At 48.5% G+C, this 19875-nt stretch overlaps 1 protein-coding gene across 1 annotated transcript; it reads right to left on the bottom strand.

Annotated features, from left to right (window-relative positions):
* Positions 1 to 6269: 6269 nt before the first annotated feature.
* Positions 6270 to 18168, bottom strand: LAMP3 (lysosomal associated membrane protein 3). Its single transcript, XM_074153903.1, has 6 exons — positions 18123 to 18168; positions 13564 to 14324; positions 12467 to 12589; positions 9650 to 9707; positions 9078 to 9245; positions 6270 to 6409 (listed from the first exon to the last, which is right to left on the bottom strand). The coding sequence occupies exons 1-6, from the start codon at positions 18166 to 18168 to the stop codon at positions 6270 to 6272; spliced, it is 1296 nt and encodes a 431-aa protein (XP_074010004.1).
* Positions 18169 to 19875: the final 1707 nt, after the last annotated feature.

Here is a 19875-nt window from a genome sequence, read left to right as displayed (position 1 = left end):
TTTATATATCAATATTGGGATCAATGCTGGTTCTTTAGTGTTGCTGTTTTTCCCCGATTCCCCTTCCCGGGTAGCACGGGGCAGCTGGGCCTCGGGCAGGCCGAGCCCAGCTCTTCTGGCTTTCCATGTGGAGCTGGGTAACACGGCAAGAAAAGCTCAGAACGTGGCAAAAAAAAAAGCTCAGAACACGGCAAGAAAAGGAGGGTGAACCCCCAAGGTCACTGTGTTTGCCTCCATCACACTGATTTACTGAACCTAGATTAACAAGAATGCTTAGATAAACACATCTGATAGACCACTGTAAAGCATTTCCAAAGTCGTATTTCACATGCCCATGATTTTAATATTAATTATATAGAGAAATTAAAAAAAAAAACCCACAGTAACACTGAAAGTATTTCTGTTTGCTGTTTACAAATAGCAAAGCAGCCGTGCTTTTTCCCTGAAGGAACACACAAGCTATGGGTTGTAATAGTGGTAGCGTTTAACAGGTCTTACGCGTCCTCTGTTCTCTGAAGCATTAACACAGTTTGAGAGAGCATAATAAACAGCATTCCTGGTACACGGGTAATCTCGGCTTGTTCCACTGTTGCTGTTTTTAATTTGGCACGGTGACCTCTTGCGGTGTTTTTAATTTGCCCGGGTCTCAGCAGGGACTGGGTGGCTGTGGCAGGTGACAAGGACAGCCGATCAGCTCGGGGAGATCGTATGGTCCCTTCAACCTGGCTGCAAGCGGTGGAGGGCTCAGCACTTCCTCTAAAGATGGGATTTTAAAAGCTATATTATTAAGCTTCTACTTTTCCATAGCTCATTCACTTCATTTTTCTCCAACAGAATCACAGAATCTTCTTGGTTGGAAGGGACCTTTGAGATCATCGAGTCCAACCACAAAAAAAAAAAACCCAACAAAAAACCCAACACCAAAATCAAAACCGAAACAGAACAAACACCCACATCCCACACCCACCCACAAACAGACACAACCCAACAATCTCAGGCACTAGAGCATGCCCTGAAGTGCCATGTCTACACGTTCCTTAAATACCTCCAGGGATGGCGACTCCACCACCTCCCTGGGCAGGCTGTTCCAGTGCCTGACCACCCTCTCAGTAAAGTCATTCTTCCTAATATCTAATCTAAACCTCCCCTGCCCCAACTTCAGACCATTTCCTCTGGTCCTGTCATTATTCCCTTGGGAGAAGAGGCCAACACCCCCCTCTCTACACCCTCCTTTCAGGTAGTTGTAGAGGGCAATGAGGTCCCCCCTCAGCCTCCTCTTCTCCAAACTAAACATGCCCAGTTCCCTCAGCCTCTCCTCGTATGACTTGTTCTCTAGACCCCTCACCAGCTTGGTGGCTCTCCTCTGGACACGCTCCAGCAGCTCAATGTCCTTCCTGTAGTGAGGGGCCCAAAACTGGACACAGCACTAGAGGTGGGGCCTCACCAGTGCCCAGTACAGAGGCACCATCACTGCCCTGCTCCTGCTGGCCACGCTGTTCCTGATACAGGCCAGGATGCCGTTGGCCTTCTTGGCCACCTAGCAACATAGCATGCTGACAGCATTTGTCTTTAGAAATCCAAATTTAAAAAAAAAATAAAAATCAGCCTGTATAATTTGTCTCTAAACACAAGATGGCAGCATTTGATGTAGTTCACCACTGGGAAGAGCTGCAGATATTTTACAACAGATAAATCCGAGGTGGTGGTGCAGTTTACGCTTTGAACAGTAGAACTAATGGAAGTTGCAAAATCATTTCTCTTGCAAATGTGCTGGTGGTGAAGGCACCCTGCAAGCATGGCCTTCAGGGCTTGCAAAGTCGAGCGGGACCGACAGGTGGCATATACAGATGTTTGAAAGTTTGATGTAATAAAACTGAAATGCAGAAAATATTAATTTTCTCACTGACACCAGCAATATGCTTAACGTGCACGTACGTAGACAGAGGCGCTGGGATGAGCCTCGTGATGCACTGGGTAGGTCAGACTGGCAGCATTTTAAATGTCATTATGGAAGCTTGGCATATTTTGTAAGCTGCTTTAGCTTAATATTTTGAGTACTTTTCTCATTATTATTTTTTTTCCATGAGCAGATTGTGATCATCATCATTTGTTTGAAATATGAATTCATTTTCCTTGAGAAGATGAAAAAAAAAATGTCATTCCATGGCAAAAATGAATGAGGTTAAACATTGGCCGGACTCATTAATTGTATTATTCAGAAATTTCTGGGATAGAGGAAATCCCTGGCAAAGCTGAGTTTCAAAACCAAGATCCATGTCTAATTTGCACAGATTTTTTGATGCAGATTGAGCACTTCCCTTTTTCCCAACAGCCACTTATTTTGTTTCTGCATGTGGGAAATGCAACCTACTCATTTTTAAAATTTTTGAAGAAAGAGTTAAGTAAGAAACTGAGCCAATTAAATTCTAGTTTAATAAAATGCTTGGGATCTACCAACTTCATAGGTAATAGGAGTTCCAGAAAAAGGGAAATGGCAGGTTTTGTGTCATTTTGTGGCTGGCTGGGAAAGCCTGGATGCTGAGGGAAGCCTGGGAGCGTGAGTGTTGCTGGGGCTGACAAATTCCGGACACGACTACCCTGCATTATGGGCATGCGACAGCCACAGCCCTGGGTGTCAGAGACACAGCGTCGCCTCCAGGTGTCTTGTCACCTTACTGAAGAAGGGTCAACTTCATACAAATCTTCCTCTCCTCACCCTTATTATCTTCCTCAAATTGATGCTTAAAAAAAAAATACTCTTTTCTTCTAGGCACTCTGATGTAAAAACGTTTCTTCAGTCAATTCCAAACCTTTGTGATTCTGGGACAGTCTGTGGTGTGACTTACGGATGGGTGTTTTTTGCCTTAAAAGGAAAAATGGTTGACCATCCCTCCATCTGCCCTTAAACCTTGTCAAGAAAGAGAGAATTTTGCGACACCCAGCAGCCTTTGAGGGTTTCCATCAGACGCCACTCCCCCCCCCCCCAAGTGCAATGAACGTGCAGAAGGCCCCACATAAATCCTAGCTCCTCAGCTGAAATGCAAATGTAGATCTACACAGGTTTGGTTTCCAGATTCTCTGAAAAAACCTTTAAAGAGGAAGCTGAAGAATTTTTGAGTGCCCCCTCTTACTGAGAAGTTTACCTCAAGCAGTTTTATTTTAAGCTGTTGATGTGACAAACAGCAAATCACACAATCATAGACTCGTTTGGGTTGGAAAGGACCTTTGAGGAGCATCTAGTCCAGCCCCCCATCCTTTGGGAAATCCCTTTGACCAACACAGAAGCTGTTGAATTCTCAAGTTTGTGTGTGGTATTTCCCTAGCTATTGACTTCCTCTGGTTTCCATAACTGCACACTGAAAGGACGCATTCTCCTCAAAAAAAATCTTATCATAATCTTATCATAATTCCAGAGATGATTATCTGTAAAAGCAGTTTAAACATGCAGTAACGAGTATCCATCACATCTTCTGTGAGTTACGGTCTGTGTTTATCGCACCAAGAGGAAACAAAAGAGATGTAGTTGTATAAAGAAACAGTGAATTCAGATACTCTGGAAGATGTGGGGAGATTAACAGAAAACCACATCATATTTTCAATACCCCTTTTTTATTTTTTTTTGGAATGCTGATGAAATGAAGATAGAAATGTCAGATAAGCTGCCCAAGCCACCGAAGAAATATCATGGGTAAGCATATCTGTGTCTGTGGGTTGTGTCTGGAGCCCAGAGGAACCTGCCTGTTTGTTAGATTGTCCTTGGCTTTTAAACAGTTTAGGTGAAGCAGTGCTCAAGAAATAAAACAACTGCACAGCAATGCCCACTTGAATGGCTAAATACAATCTTTATTATAGAAACACCGATAATAGAAAAATAAAGAGCATAGCTTACTTCTCATAGCAAATTATTTTTTAGCAACTATATATTATAGCAAGCTAGAAGTGATCAACCAAACCACCTTCCTATACAAGATGCTAATCTGCCTCTCCCTCTTTCAACCAGAATTAACAGCTGCTTTGTAATTTGGACTTTGTCCATCAGAGAGCAAAAGGACTGAAATAAATTAAACCTTGCGTTATAAACTCCTCAGCAATTTGGCTAAGTGTGACATTATCATGCTCATGAAGTGCCTTTGTGTCCACCTTGGGTGTGCAGGAGACGGTGAATGGTCTGGGGTGTTCATGAGACCATGGTGAATGGTCTGGGGTGGGCAGGAGACCATGGTGAATGGTCTGGGGTCTGAAAGAAGACCACGGTGAACGGTCTGGGGTGGGCAGGAGACCATGGTGAGTGGTCTGGGGTCTGAAAGAAGACCACGGTGAACGGTCTGGGGTGGGCAGGAGACCATGGCGAATGGTCTGGGGTCTGAAAGAAGACCACGGTGAACGGTCTGGAGCAGGCAGGAGACCATGGTGAATGGTCTGGGGTCTGAAAGAAGACCACGGTGAACGGTCTGGGGTGGGCAGGAGACCATGGTGAATGGTCTGGGGTCTGAAAGAAGACCACGGTGAACGGTCTGGGGCAGGCAGGAGACTATGGTGAAAGGTGTGGCACGTGCAGGAGACCACAGTGAAAGGCATGGAGTGTGAAAGAAGACCATAGTGAATGGTCTGGGGCATGCAGGAGACCATGGTGAATAAATGGTCTGTGGTGAGAGCTGAGCAGAGCACCAGGGAGCAAGCCAGCTAAGTGTAGTTTCCCTGGTGGGATGCATCATCTCATCATGACCAATGTCTTCTGGGTCAGGGATAGCTTGATCTGAATCCACAGCTGGGGGAAAAGTGAGTGGGGCTGCTGACATGGTGTAACTGTTATGGCCCACCTTGTGTAGAACTGGTTTATCCTGAGAGCCTCTTCTTTGTGTGGTGCTCTTTTAGGGGCTTTTTTGCACAACACGTTTCCTCAGATGAGATGTTTAAAAGAGAAAGTCTGGCAGCCAAGACCAATTACACCTATAGAGTCTTCCCACTTGGGCAGAGGACCTGAAAGCAACTCCATCAGATAAAAAAGCACCAGCCAAATACCTACCTAAATTCTGGTGGAAAATAAATACAGGTATCAGCTTTAAGAGCTGGGCATGTCACCTCGGGGAGCAGCTGGGCTCTCTTATTCCAATTCAGCACTAAATTCAGAGCGTCCCTGCTGCCGGCCGTGTGTTCTGTGGCCGAGGAAGGAGGTAACATGCAGGCTGGACTGGGGTGGGGGGGAAAGGTAGCACGTTGGGGCTGGAATCTCCTGCTGCAGCCAGGAATTCTCCGATGGATCCTCTTCTGCTGTAAAGCCCTGACTCCACTGGATTAGTTTTGCTGCGTGTTGGCAGCATTTCATGGGAGCATCCAATTGTTTCATCGGTTTGTGCCACCCACGCTCCACCTGCGTCGTCTAGAGCCAGCCCCAAGTGTTATTCCTCCAGAAAGGCCATGTGTAGCTTCACAAAAATAGCAAACAAATCATAGCAATAAAAAGCATAAGAAAAAAATCAGGTAAACCTGAATCCAAACATTGTTCAATACCAACTGTTTGATTCACTGTAGAAAGAAAAAAAGTGTGGGGGAAAATCAAAACATTAACCTTGCATCATTGGTAAAAATGCCAGAGGCCGTCACAAGATTAAACAAAGAGTTATCTGTCATTAAGGACAGCTTTCTCTCCTCATGTTGATATCAAATGTTAAAAGAGTGAATATTAACATAAAGAGATTTTTAAGTACAGAACATGACAAGAAAATGCTATTTCCATATCAGTAGGAGCAACAAACTGCACCAATCATGCAAATAAAAGAACATGTGAAATAGGACTTAGATTTGAATGGGAGAGACCTATCGATCAGGTGTCAGAAGGGCTCAGGGTCAGATCACGTGTGGCGCTGAGTTTTCGGCAGCGTTTGTCGTTAACACATCCCCATGGAGGGGCGTGGGGCAGTAACACCCCTATTGCAGGCAGAGGCTCACTTTCGAATGGAAGCTCTTCCATATATTTACCTTCCCTGCTGGACACCTCATCCATTCTCTCCTTTTAAAAAAAGCGAATGCTTTAATCGAGGATAAAAATCTGCTTTCTAAATGAGATACTAAGAACAGCCTAAAGTAGATGGTGTGAGTTCTCTCCTTCCCAACTTAAAGAAATCACTCCCAGAAATACTCAGTAGCTTTAAACACACGGTGCCATCCCACGTGACAATGTGGCTTCGGGGCAGTGAGATTCCCAGGCAGAAGCTAAAACTCCTGTGACCTCTCGACTTGCTACACGCATCCGGAAATCCAAGGGCAGCTCAGATCCGTTCGTATCCTCTATGCGGCTTTCTCCTGGAAATCAGGAAGGTGACGAACACAATGACAAAGAGCCCCAGGATGCTCAGGCCCACCGCGATGGGAGCTGCTCTGCTGTTCTTATCAGGAAAACATTCTTCTTCTGAAAGTCAAAGGAGATCAGAGAACGTGTCATAGCAGAACACTGTGCTCCTAGACTATACACCTACACTCCAGAAAACTTAGCAAATACAAGCCACAAATTCTCAAAACCTTGTTTTCTTTTTTTTTTTTCCCTTTCTTTTTCCTGAGCTATACTTATGACATTTTTATCTGTGGTAATAAAACAGTACCTGCCCCTTTCAAAATAGCCATGTGCTTCACTGGGGAACGACTCTGCTCTTTCACGTCTGCAGTAATTGTTTTACCATCAAGATCAGTACATGCACAGTGGGAGCTTTTCCTGCCGAGAGTAGGTGTGGAGCATCACACCACAAAGCATAGGTCTAAAAATAAAGAGCAAGACACATCAGACTTCCCATCTGATCTGTAGGAACGGTCCCTCCTCGGGGAGAGACAGATCTCTAGCACGATGCTTGGAGTGGCACCCGAGCAGCAGACTGTCCTCCAGGCAGGGTACCATGATCTAAACCCTATGGTCTGTCCCGACTCAGCAGTGAACCCTGGGGTACAAGGGGGATCCAACACCCTCCGCCCCTTTCACTCCCTCTGACTATTCCAGGGCAGGTTTTGGCAGCGCTTGAAGCCCAAAGCCTCTGTTGTTATCAATTCTGAGGGCTGTGCTGGCACAGACTGTAGCTTAGCTCAGGCTTTTCTCCTGTGGGAATCTCGACAGTGGTCAGTTTGCTGAGGGAGCACGAGGCGTGTGTGCCGTCACGTCACAGCTCCAGAGCCTCCCCACCATTCTCCCCAAAATCCAACCCTCTTCTCCTCTGGTCCAGATGGCGATTTCATGTGATGCAAGGCCACAAAGCCAGAGCCATCAGCTTGCTACAAGATGCTGCCTTTTAAATCTCTGTCTGGTTAACGTAACCCGCTGTTAAGGAAGTGAGCTGAAAAGTATTTGCATTGAAGTATGGCAAAAGCCAGAGGTGTTTGAATTGACCATTTTGCTTTGGCGAAACCTTGGGCTATGAGCTCTAGGAATTGATTCTGAGATGAAGTGCAGTTGAGAAGACATTTTTACGGCTTCCCAGACTCAAACAGGCCAAGCTATGGAAGTAACACTGCTGCAGACTCTACAGAATTGTAAGGAACCTGAAACCAATGATCATTAACGTTTTCTTTTTCTTCCCTTTTTAAAGGTAAGTAAATCAGGAGCAACAGAAGTGAAACTACCAGTCTCGAGACACCGGAGGGGAGGAGGCTGGTGATGTGTGCAGAGTCATTCCTCCGCTGGGGATTTTCCCTTTCAAAATCTGCACACACAGCAGAGGTACGTACCAGTTTCATAACTGTTTCATGGCCACGGGGGAATTATTTCAGCGGTGGTAGCTGCTTCCTCAGCCCTTTGATTAAGAGCAAAACTAGTTTATTTTTGCATATGGTATAGATTAGCAGAGATTAGCCTGACTTTGGAGAGAGAAAGACACAGAGAGTCTTTCTAACCTCTGTCTCTGCTAGAGGTGAGGCCACACCAGAAGCCATAACTGAACTCGCTCATTGCCAAAGTTGAATGGGGATGTGGGGATCAGATGGGATCCCATGAGTTGTTCCAGCTCAGTGTTATCCCATGAAAAAGAATCTTCATGAGAAGGACAGCACAGATTGGATTCTCAGTGTGACTTTTAGGAATTTAAAGAAAAGTATGCAAAAAAAAGTCCATGTCTTAAAAAAGCTCCAAATGTTGTTTCCCATTATATTCCTTTTAGAATAAGAAATTCAGCCAAAATGGTGAGAAGAATCAGTCAAAAAGCCAAACTGAGTCAAAAGAGAGATTTAAAGTAAAAAGAATACAAGGGCAATATAGGGGCAATATTTGGTAAGCATGCTGGAAGTCAACTGTCAGAAGAAGGGAATGTCTTATTAGTGCCTCCGAAGGGCTGGAGAGCTGATGAGCCTGCACCCAAGTTCCTGTATGGAAATACCCTGAGAGGAGATGTAAAATTTGAAACAGACCACAGGGTCCCATCTATTTCACCGCCCTGCTTTTTGTAGGATCTTTCATGCAACCCATAAGAGGTAAGACCGTGGGATTGTCCATACTGTGGGACATGGGAGTTTCTGGTGCACCTAGCAGCCCCGGACCCTGCAGCCTGGTCCGGGTCCAGCTGCATCGCCAGGCGAGAAACAAGGCTGACAGCATCTCACTGCCCCGTGGAAGGAACCCCAGGTGTGGGTGGAGGGAAGAAGTTGTGATGAGCCCCAGTACTGAGCAATCCAGAGACCAGGGGAGTCAGTAGTGGTCTGTCCTTTACTAAGCTACACGGTGGCTTCCTTGTGACTTTTCTCAAGAAAAGACAAATTGCAGAGGTGAGCATCACATTTAATTCTAAAACGGGGAGCATGCCCATCACGCTGCTCCTCAGGAGCACGTTTCCCCGTGTCTAGACACAGCTGCTCTGAAAGTTTCATCCTGCATTCACAAATGTCCCTTATTAGTTGGCAGTTTTGCTGCTGCAGCTGTGGGACCTCGTGGGTGTCGAGAGCCTTTCGAAACAGCTAAAATCTGACGAGAGGGAGAGCAGTGACCTTGAACTGAGCGGTACATACCGGGGGTTTGGGCAGCGCAGCGGGGGTGAGCACACCTCCGCTCGCTCGGGGGAGAAGGGGTGAAGAAGGAAGGGTGGGAAAGGTGTCCTTCTACTTACCTTTTCCAAACTGGTTGCCCACAATAACAAATGCCTGCAGCTGCATGTTAACAAAGAGCAGCTGGAAGTACTTCTCCAAAGCGAAGGTTTGCTTGCTGACACACTTAAAGGAGTTCCCCAGCTTTGTGGTAAACAGCTTGTCACGTATGGCTGCGTAGTAAAGCATACCTGGAGGCACAGAGAGAGGGAGAAATGAGAATCCACACTAGCTCTGCTGGAACCAGCGTCTTTCTGAGGTGCTCTGGCAGAGCAGCAGTCAGAGATGTGACTAAAGCATGGACATTTCCCCCATAATACAGTCATTAACCTGTCACAGATTTGATATATCAGGAAGAATTTGTGCAAAATGAAAGTCAGAGAAAAATCTGAAGTGATGGCTCAGAATTTTTCTCTGATGAAACTGCAGCCCGGTCCCTTCTCTTCCATTTTGATGCCAGAAGATTTAGGTGAATGACGTGTTGAAAGCCTGATAAAACACATAATTTGCAAAATCCAGTGTCGTAAAGATATGAAAGCCTATCCCACGCCCAGAACAGTTTGATAGGAAATTAAGACAGTGTAAAATCACTGACCTCCAAAAGATGACTGCAATCCGCTCTCAATTTTACTGACATAGTACGTTGGAGCTTGCTGCAAAGGAAGATACATCTTTATTCCTAATACTTCCTTGTATTCGTGAAAAAAATACAGTTCACCACAGCAAAATAGTCACACAGAATTTCCCAAAGAAACACATTTTAAAGCATCACCTTCAGTACCCAAGACCCAACTTGCTTGCAAGTATTGCTTTTTCTTTCCCAGCTCACTCTGCTGCCATCTCATGGGGGCACCACTCATTTCCCATTCTGTCTGCCCGCAGTGGCCACCACAAACGAGGAAATGGCAACCTGGATGTGTCTGTGTAGGGGAGAGAGAACTGTTCCTTCCACCCCGCTGACACTGTGTCCTGCCTGCATGTGCCCCTAAACCCTGGTACAACCTGACCGCTGTCCTCCCCTCGCTGTCACAGCGCGAGAGCCAGCCCTGGGAGCTTCTCCCTGGTCTCAGTGTGGGGGTCTAACCCGAGTCTGTACGGAGCAGCCCTACTATTCCTTTTAATTCCAGCTGTGAGTACACAGGGACCAGTGAGCACAGCTGGGGGATAAATGGCAGCAGACACGAATGTCTCCTGTGCGCCCAGTTTTAGTACCATCTAGTTTAAAAGCTGGTAAAATGGATTAGGAAAGTTTAAGAAAGAAATACACCAGAGAAGAGGTCCTCAGCATTATTCCTACTGAAAAGAACACAAATAGGTCAAATCATACCATTTTTCTGGCGGCAGCACTATGTTCTGTTTGGCCACAGTGAATAACTTCTTGGGGAAAACACCTGCTCCCACTTCACGTCTTGTGGTTTGGTTACAAAACTTCCCTTTTTGGGTTTTTTTGCAGGAGGCGGCTGGCGGGGGGGACACTGAGCTCACCCCCTGTGGCCCCGGGGCCTGGACCAGCTCCTCTTTCACTGGAGAAAATCAGAAATGCCATCAGTGGAGCACTCCTGGTCCAAAGCAGTCAGAGAGGCTGCGGGGCCAAACACATCAAAACCAGCAGCAAAATGGTTTCTTATTGACTTGAATTTCAAAGAATTCTTAAGCTGAGCCGCTACCCTCTTGAGGCTTATCTTTAGGTGAAGGGCAATTGCCTAACGCTGTGCCAATAACCACCTTTTTGGGGCGAGACAGGTCAAGTACCTCCTAAAGGCTCACATCGCTCTCCTTAGCGCTGCCCCCAGCTGGGCCGTTCGTGGGTACTCGAAACACTAGACTCTTCCTAAGGATCCCTGTAGCATGGAGAAGGCTCCCCTTGATGCAGGAAGCATCCATCTAAAGCAAACACTCACGTCTGAACTGAACCTTTGTCTTAAAACAGCTCCTTCATTTTTTTACCGCACTTTTCCCTGGTGGCTTTACGAAAACCTTCTGCCGTAAACTTTTCAGTTGATGATTATTAGTTGGAATAATTTCTCTGCTCAAGCATTAATGCTGAGGTGTGGTATAATTTGCTGTTTCCTCTTGGGCTTTCTGTGGAAATGACTGATTAACAGTTTGTGGCTTTGTCAGTTGTCACTAATCGGAGCTTGGAACCGGGCTGTGAGATTGACACTTCGGCATGATGAACTGAAGGGCACAGACCAGCAGCAATGGCCAGATGCGGCTCTGAACTGCTCTGGAGCTCCAGGACATGGCTTTAATGCATGTACACTCAGAGTCTGATGGGATCCAGTCCGTGTCGTGTTCCTCCCTGCCCATTAATGACTTTACACACAGCATTAACTCCTGTCTTTAGCTCTGCTGGCATCACCACCCAGCCCTGACCAGCAATGGTACTTCCTGCTGCCTCCCAAAACGTGTAAACCATGGAGATGTGTGAAGAAGCAAGAGGATGGCTGCATCCCACAGCTTTCCCCTGTGGTCATAATGTCAGCAGCATCTTAAATCCTCATCCACGTACGGTGAGGTCCCAGTGAGGAACACCGTATCAACAGACACAAAAAGCAAGCTCATTTTCCCACGATGGAAGCACAGGCCTCTCTCTTGGCCAAGTCTCTGTGTGTACTCATGACTCTCCCAGGCGTGGTGCATTTTAAGGGAACTTACCTACAGTTTTGTTGTTGTAGTTCACTTGTTTGGAATTTTCCACTCAGAAATTAGATGAAATTAGGGCCCTTCAGCTGTGAACGGGTCACGGCTCCTGGGCACTTACAACTGCCCAGGCTGCCCTTCGGATTGAACAACCACAGCTTTTGGCTGGGCACTTGTGCTTTATGGGAAGGAAGTGACCAACCTCACCCGCATTCGGATGTCCCTGAAACACCACTTTGCAGCAGCAGCTTGGTGGTGTGGGTCAGAGCTCCCGGCACACACTCCTTGTTCCCAAGTTTGGGACTCCATCCCCAAACCCGTTCCCCCTGTCCCTCTCCAACGCAAACAGCAGACCTGCCCTTCCCTCCCATCAAATCAAGACGCAGGTTTTTGCTTGGGGCTATTTCTGGGCTTTGTGTTCTAGACTGGTAGCTCTAACACCCTTCTCGAGCACTTTCTCTCAAAGGATGGCAAGGCACTCTGCTTACCTTCATTGTGCACATGAACCTCTCCAAATTCAAAATTCAAGTAGACAAGACCTGATTTGACATTGAAGTTAGCCCTGCTCTGAGCAGGAGGCCTCCAAAGGTCTTTTCCAACCTGAATTAATCCGTGGTTCTATGATTCTAGCCTCTTGGGAAGGACAGGAGTAACAGTGCCTCACATAGAGGTGGAAGAGTAGCACAGAGATGGATGAAACACCTTTTCACACAGCACCAGCTGGATCACCATCCCTAAACGCTCCTTTCCCTCTAAACACAACAGTTACCTTTACAAAAGTGAAGTTTATAAACCCTCCGCTGAAAGTTATGTTCAGCTCGGCCTGTGCCGTCCCACAGCTGCCCAACGTCTGGGTGGCGTTGGGGTTGACAACCAGGTACTCCATCCGCTTCTGCAGAGAGAAGAGACGCTGCTGGTGAGGAGAAGGAGGAGGAGGAAGAGGAGGAGGTGGAGGAAGCCTTCGTAAGGAACACACGGAGATTTAGAGCTGAGGAATGTGGGTTAGCGGTGGACTTGGCAGCATTGGGTTTATGGATGGACTCAATGATCCTAAGGGTCTTTTCCAACCTAAATGATTCTATGAAAATTACAGAATCTTCATGGTTGGAAGGGACCTTTGAGATCATCGAGTCCAACCACACAAAATTACTTTCACCAACATTAGATACTCATCCCAGGTTCAAAATACTCAGACTCCAGCCCAGAATATTTGGAATCCCAATGGGGATGGCTCGAGGCACATGAACTCCAGGGCCTGGGGATCTGACCCCACAGATTGTATTAATGGCAGTTACAAAACCTTAATTCTGAGTGACATAATCACCATTTCAGGTTTTCTTACATCTTTTGCTGAACCATTCCCAGTGGGTCAGTGCTAGGAGAGGGTACCAGCTCCCCAGGACCCCTCCTCTGATCCAGCCTGGCAGTTCCCGTGATCCCCAAATCTCCACACGCCAGCATCAGGACAACCCACCTCTGAATCCAAGCCTGAGCTGGCAATTTCTTGCTTTCATTGCAACTCGCAATGTCAAGCCCTTCACTGAGGTCACTTCAGATTTTAATTAGTCTCCCATTCTGGGAAGCACAAATCACACCGAAGCCTGACCCACCCTCCCAAGTGTTGCTGCCCCAGATACGTCACGGAAATAAGAGAGCACCTGTGTGTCCCACTGACACCATCACACAAGCCAAAGTACAGCAGCTGGGATGCTGTGGCACGGCAAAGGCCCTGGACTGGTAGCAAACCACTTACTTTTTATCCCACAAGCTAACTTCTGAAAGCTGCTTTGAGAGAAGAAGAATAAACTCTAGCTAATGAAGATACAGTCCCTTACAAAGCTCAGCCTTGTGATGCTTCTACCTCACCTCCTGTGGATTTTGAGCCATCAGCTGCATGCCCATGACCGCTTTGATGCAGGTCCCGTTCCCGCTGGACACGGTGTAGGTGCCGGTGGGGATGGGAGAAGGCTGCGGTGCCAGAGTCGGTCTCGCTGCCGTCGTAGTGGATGGGACGGCTGTTTGAGTCCCGGGACGAACTGTTGTCGTGTTGGTCGTGGCTGTGGTCTTTGGACTTTGAGGTGCTGTTGTTTGGTTTCCCGACCCTGTGGTGGGCTTTACGGTCTGGGTGGTGGTGGCTGTAGTAGTTGTGGCAGCAGTTGTCATTTGTGTGTTTGGGGCGGTATGATTTATGGTTGTGTTTGTGGCTGCTGCCGTCATTTCTCTGCTCACACAAGTTCTGGTTTGCTCGGTCGAGGACACAGGGGGAATGGTTGTGTTCTTCTCTGCAGGTGTCACCGTTCCCATCGCCTGGGTTGTAGCCTGAGCGGCTGCAGTTACATTGTCTGCTGACGGTGTGGACACCACCACGGGAGAGGTCTGGCCAGTCGCTTGTGTGGTGGTTTCTCCTGACGTGTGATGGGCTGGTGCTGTTGTCTGCACAGCTGTTCCATGGCTTACAGGTGTTGTTTCAAGAGAGCCTGTGCTGTTAAAATGAACAGTAGTGCCTTCATGGGGTGAAGATTGATAAAGGGAAAGTGGCGGAGCAGAAGTAGCCGTATGGTGGAAGGATGTGGTTTCTGGAGACGGTTTGACCCCCGGGACCGCTTCAGCAAAGCAGGAGGAAAACGCTGCAAAGAAACAGACAAGTCAGTAGCCTGGGTACCGTTGCATTTAACATTTCTGCTGATACCCACAACGTAACTGCCCTGATTTTGTTATCGAATGGGTGATATGATTTTATTCTTCATTTGGAGAGGGAAAGCAGATGTGCCGTCGGACTATCCATAACTTTTCCCCACTCCCCCCATCTCCACACCTCTGAACAGACCCACTGCAGCGACAGCACGTTGGCTCCCAGCTCCCCCGATGCTGCTTTTACTGCCGAAGGAGCCAGAGGATGCTGGAGGCGTGAGCAGACCGTGCCCCATCCCCAGGCAGCACAGGAATTCCCTCGCAGGCAGCAGCACCGCAGGATTTGGGAGAAGCAAATGAAGGAAGGTCTAAGGAAGATGAAGTGGGTGTAACAGGCGAAGGGTGGTTGGTTACTTACCCAAAGCACGGGGAAAGTACGGGGAACATTTTGTGTGTGTGAAGGAAGTGAGGCAGCGTAACAGCCTTACAGGGATGCACAACAGTCTGGGAGACAGGGAGACTCCAGGTATTAATTTATGGTTTTGTTGTAGCCATGTCAGCTGGAACCTTGAGGCTCTTCCTCCTGGGAAGCACCCAAGGGGATGCTCCAAGCAAGGAAAAACCCACCCTCTTAGTGATGCTCTTTCAGCAACAAGAAACAAATGTCGGGTACAGCAGCCAGGGGCTTTTTGGACCACATCTGAAAATAGTCACAGCACCAAAATTATGCTTCCATCTTATAACATTTACAGAAATGTTCCCTTCTGGAACTGAAAAGAAAATATCTGGCTCCTAAACGTGAATAACAAAGTGAAGAAAAAGTGCGAGAAGTATGTCGTAGAACAGATGAAGCTCACAACTCGTCTGTGTGAGTCACTGATCGTGAGTATGCAACAAGACACTGAAAAGACAAGGTCAAGCTAAAAGAAATCATAAACCACTGGCATGTATGAATTCCTGGATAGGCTTGAATCTTCAGGTGTAGTTAAATGCCTAAATTAGCTGGAGGGCAGAATAATTCTCCAGTTTGGAGACAGAAGGGACCCAAAAGTCCAAGAGAGCTCACGTTCCTCAGCTCCCCAGAGGACACCGCAACATCATCTGAGAAGTTTATTGTACGCTGTTTTTCCCAAAGAAATTTCTCATGAATCGGTACGGAAGCTTTGTGGCAGGCAGGTTGCTGAGATTTGGATTTTGGGCTCAATTCAGGGCAGAGGCACATTCAGGGTGGAAATGGCTGAAATCTCACAAGCTCATCTTTCTGTCATTTATTTACTTTCACTGAGTGTGAACAGAGATCTGCAGCAATAGCTGAATTCCCAAAATCTCACCTTTTTAGGGTCCACATAGACTACATCAGAATAATGAAACCTACTGGGTTTTGAATCAAATTCAAGATCAAAATGAAAGAAATGAGAACAGATGCATAGGTCTGAAGCCACACTTGATTTTTCCCTTTAAGTGGCTGTGTGGGAGAAGAGCAGAGGGCTAGACCTGTACTCCACGCTCCTCAAACCGCCTGGGTTCCACCTCCGGGCTGGTCGGAGCTTACCTGACTGCCCGTGTCGCTCTTACCATCAAAGGGCAACTCGATGCTGTTGAAAAGCCACAAAAACGACAGGACAGAGCCCTCTGATTTTTATCAGAAGGAACTGAAAAATGCCATAATTAATATGGTACTTTAGTTCATTTTCACACTTTCCCCTGGACTTTACCACACCTGCTGGCGGGGCTGAGAAGCAGAGAACTTATCTCCTTCTCTCTTTCCGCCAGTGGAAAATCAGGGCAGTAGCCATACACCAGCTGTAGGTAGTTCCATCTAAGCCTAACGGCAGAATAAAAACAAAAAAAAAGAAGTCGTCGCAATTTTCACTCTTTTCTCCCCCCGTAAGATTGCAAAACAACCCACATTTAAATTTACCGAAGTCTTAAATAGTCAGTACTTCTTAGTTTTCAGTTAAGAGATTGGTTTCGATTACTGACCGGATAACACTTATCTTACAGACATGGAGAGAAACATGATTTCACTGGCCGTTGGATGTCACCCGTCGCTTTTAAACAAAACTTCATTTTCCCCAAAAGGTCATTCCAGCCTAACGATTTTTCACTAGAGAGATGTTGAGCGTGACAAGGTCTCTGAGGGGCAGAGTCAGAGATGGCTTGGGGGGGCCCATGGCTCGTGGTCCCCAGGTGACCTACCAGGCTGCTCCTCCGTTCATGTCACAAGTGCCCTGGCACCCTCCCTGCGCCCAGAAAAGGCTCAGGGCTGCGCTCAGAAATTCACCGTCCCCATTCTGGGCCTGAAGCCCCCGTGTTCCTGCCTTGGTGACCAGGGAGGTTCAGTCAACGCCAGCGATGGAACGTCACCGCTCTGCTCCCCGCGTTACGGTGGGAAGTGGTGCCGTGGTCTGGCCGTGACATGTCTCACCCTGCCCTCCTGGAACGGGGCGAGTGAAAAAAAAAAAAAAACAAACCTGTTCTGGGGATTTTTTCAGCGTCTCGTCTGACCACACTGTGATGCTGCTCGGCAGCACAGCGGGTCTGTTCCGCTTTCTGCTGCTCAGAAAAAATGCTGGTGTTTGGCTGATTCTGTGTGGACGCAGAAACCTGACCCAGCTCCGACAGTCACCGAGACCGCTCTCTCCGGCTGCTTCAGTTCCAGTCCTTGAGGAACTGGAAAAGCACCGAGATTTTCTGAGAGGTTTTGGTGCTGTCGTAGTTTCCCTCCAACACAGGAACAGTTTCTTAAACCTCCAGCCCATCACCTTTATCCCTTAAGCTCTAATTACGTTTGATTCCCTGTCCGAGCAGAAAGACTTGACTTTGCGGCACTAATAAAACACCACAACAAATTATGAAAGGAATGATCAAAAATGGATAAGGAGCTGAGGAAACAAGTTCTTTCTGGTCAGAAGATCCTTGCTGACCACCGAGCGTTACCTCTCCCAGCCCGATCTCACTCTCCTCTCATACATATGTTTTGGGGCTAATTCAGCAGATTCTGGCAGTAACGCGGGTGTGGGAAAGCGGAGCAGGGACAGCGGGAGCTGCTTGTGCTCCAGTCCCCCGGCTGTTTCCCTGCTCGCTGTGCCGGGAGGCGGACAGGGTTGCTACCCGTGCCATCCCTGTGTGCCCATGGCAGCACAGGCTGCAGAAACCCACCAGCGAGCTCAAACAGAGCATTGCACAGATTAAATCACACTCCGTCCTTCTCCCCCCGGCAGATTTTGTCCTGCTGCGGGTGTTGAGGGACGACTGGATGCACTGGGACATGTCCTGGGCCGGGCTGGGTCCCCAGAGCAGCGCTAAGGACCGGGTGGTGACTGTGCTGTGGCTCGGTGTTGCCACAAGCCCCCGCCTGCCTTCTCCGAGCCCCCACCTCGCTCTCCTCCCCTGAGCGGGCTCTGCCTCTGGCCAGGCAGGCAAACGAGTGACTCCAGCAGCGCTGCCTTCGCTCTCCTCCTGCCCGTCTCACCCCAGTTTCAGTCAGTTCTGCTGGCCCGGAAATAATTTTTAATTAAGAGAAGTAAGCCCCCAAAAAAGTCAGCTTCTAATGCTGCTTGGAGCTGACTCCATCATACAGTTAATGTCACCACAGAGTGGAAAATACACGGGAAAACACCAAAGTGAGTCTGTACCAGCTGCGAGGAGCCGTACACTAAAAGCTCCCTGATCGCCAGCAGCAAAACCAGGCAAAGTTCCCAGTCCCTTCCGTGCCATCCTGACTGCAACGGAACAAAACTAGCCCAGTGTGTCTCCTTTTTCCGATGGAAAGGATGGAGGACGTTACTCACCCCAGGCGAAGGTGAGGAAGATGAAGGGCCGGGTGCTCCTGCCCATGGCCGGCCGGGCTGCGGGCACGGGAGCTGCGGGTGCCGGTGGTGGGAACCCCAGGTCTCCCCGGGATGGAGAGGCTCCAGCCGGTGCAGGCAGCGCTGGTGACACGGAGTGAAGGGTGAAGGAGGTGGAGAGCCCGGCGCGTCCCGCCTGTCACTGCCGAGAGAGGAAATGAGCGCTGGTGAGGAGAGAAAGTGAAAGCCGAGAGGGCCGGGGGGCTAATTGGGGGCGGGCAGGCTCTCATCCCGCACCCCACACCTATCACAGCATCTTCTCCCGCCTCGATAACCCGGTGCAGGCTGCAGCCGTGCAGGGTTACAGCCTCTAAATCACTACCTTCCCCTGTATTCCTTAAAAAACTACTTTCTTTAGGGCCCAAATCTTTCTTTTACATCAAGGCACAGAGGGAGGTGGCATCTGGACCCGTCCGGACCCGCTAAAAGCGAGACGGCGCTGAGCAAAGCCCCAGATGGGCTCTGGTCCCAGCTGGGGACTCTCAGTGGCTTTGCTGGCTCAGTCCCGCTCCAAGGGCTGAGCTTGTCAGAGGTGGTGCCCGAGGTGGCTCGTCCTTAGTGTTGTGTCCAAACACAAACCGCAGCAAAGAGCAGGGACCCGCCTCTGTCCCGGGGGTCCCCTGCAGACCACAGGCAGGTCCTGGCATGCCTGAGGGACACCAGGGACCAGGAGAGCGTTCCCCACGCGTGCCGCTGCGTTCCCAGCCCTGGGAGGGGGGGAACAAAGCCAACCCCACACCCGGGATCTGCTGTGGTCCCAGTTCTTCATTTTCTCATACCAATATTGCGCCGCAGTGACGTGATGAGGCCAATGACTTGAACCCTGAAGCGAGGTGAAGTTTGCCCCCAGAAATCTGGTACCTGCTGGAATTAGATCCGATTTATTTTGCTCTCTGTGTTTGCATTGTGTTGCTGCATTCTCATTTTCGCCCTTCTACACGATCATGCATTTGGGTGAATTAGAGCTCCCAAAGGTATGCAAATATCTCGGGGACAACTAGAATAAAGTTATCCTGCCACTTCCTTGCCCTGTGGCTGCAGCACCAGCACACCCAGCTCTGAACTGTCTGGGTGAACCTCATCATAGAATGGTTGGAGTTGGAAGGGACCTTAAAGATCATCCAGTTCCAACCCCCCTGCCCTGGGCAGGGACACCTCCACTAGAGCAGGTTGCTCAAAGCCCCATCCAGCCTGGCCTTGAACACTTCCAGGGATGGGGCAGCCACAGCTTCCCCGGGCAACCTGTTCCAGTGCCTCACCACCCTCACAGGAAAGAATTTCCTCCTAATATCTAATCTAAATCTCCTCTCTTCCGATTTAAAACCATTACCCCTTGTCCTGTCACTACATCTCCTGACAAAGAGTCCCTCTCCGGCTCTCCTGTAGCTCCCTTCAGATATTGGAAGGCTGCTATGAGGTCTCCCCGGAGCCTTCTCTTCTCCAGGCTGAACAACCCCAGCTCTCTCAGCCTGTCTGCTCCCAGGAGTCCCGGGGATTCAGGAACACCCCTCAGGGAGATGAGGAAAGCAAAAAAAAAAACCACTTTGTGCCTTTTGTGACGTGTGTGTTGGACAAATGAAGATACGTTGGAGAGAGGTGTGGATTTCTTGTGTGCTGGTGTGCCTTTACTGTCACTCGTTCATTTTGGGTAGAAGGAAAGCTCGATGGACTCATCACTTCACATAAAGACATCAAC

Source organism: Numenius arquata, chromosome 9, assembly GCF_964106895.1.
Source record: "Numenius arquata chromosome 9, bNumArq3.hap1.1, whole genome shotgun sequence".
Taxonomy (NCBI): Eukaryota; Metazoa; Chordata; class Aves; order Charadriiformes; family Scolopacidae; genus Numenius; species Numenius arquata.
Note: the sequence above shows the minus strand (reverse complement) of the source record. Positions and strands in the feature narration are given on the sequence as shown.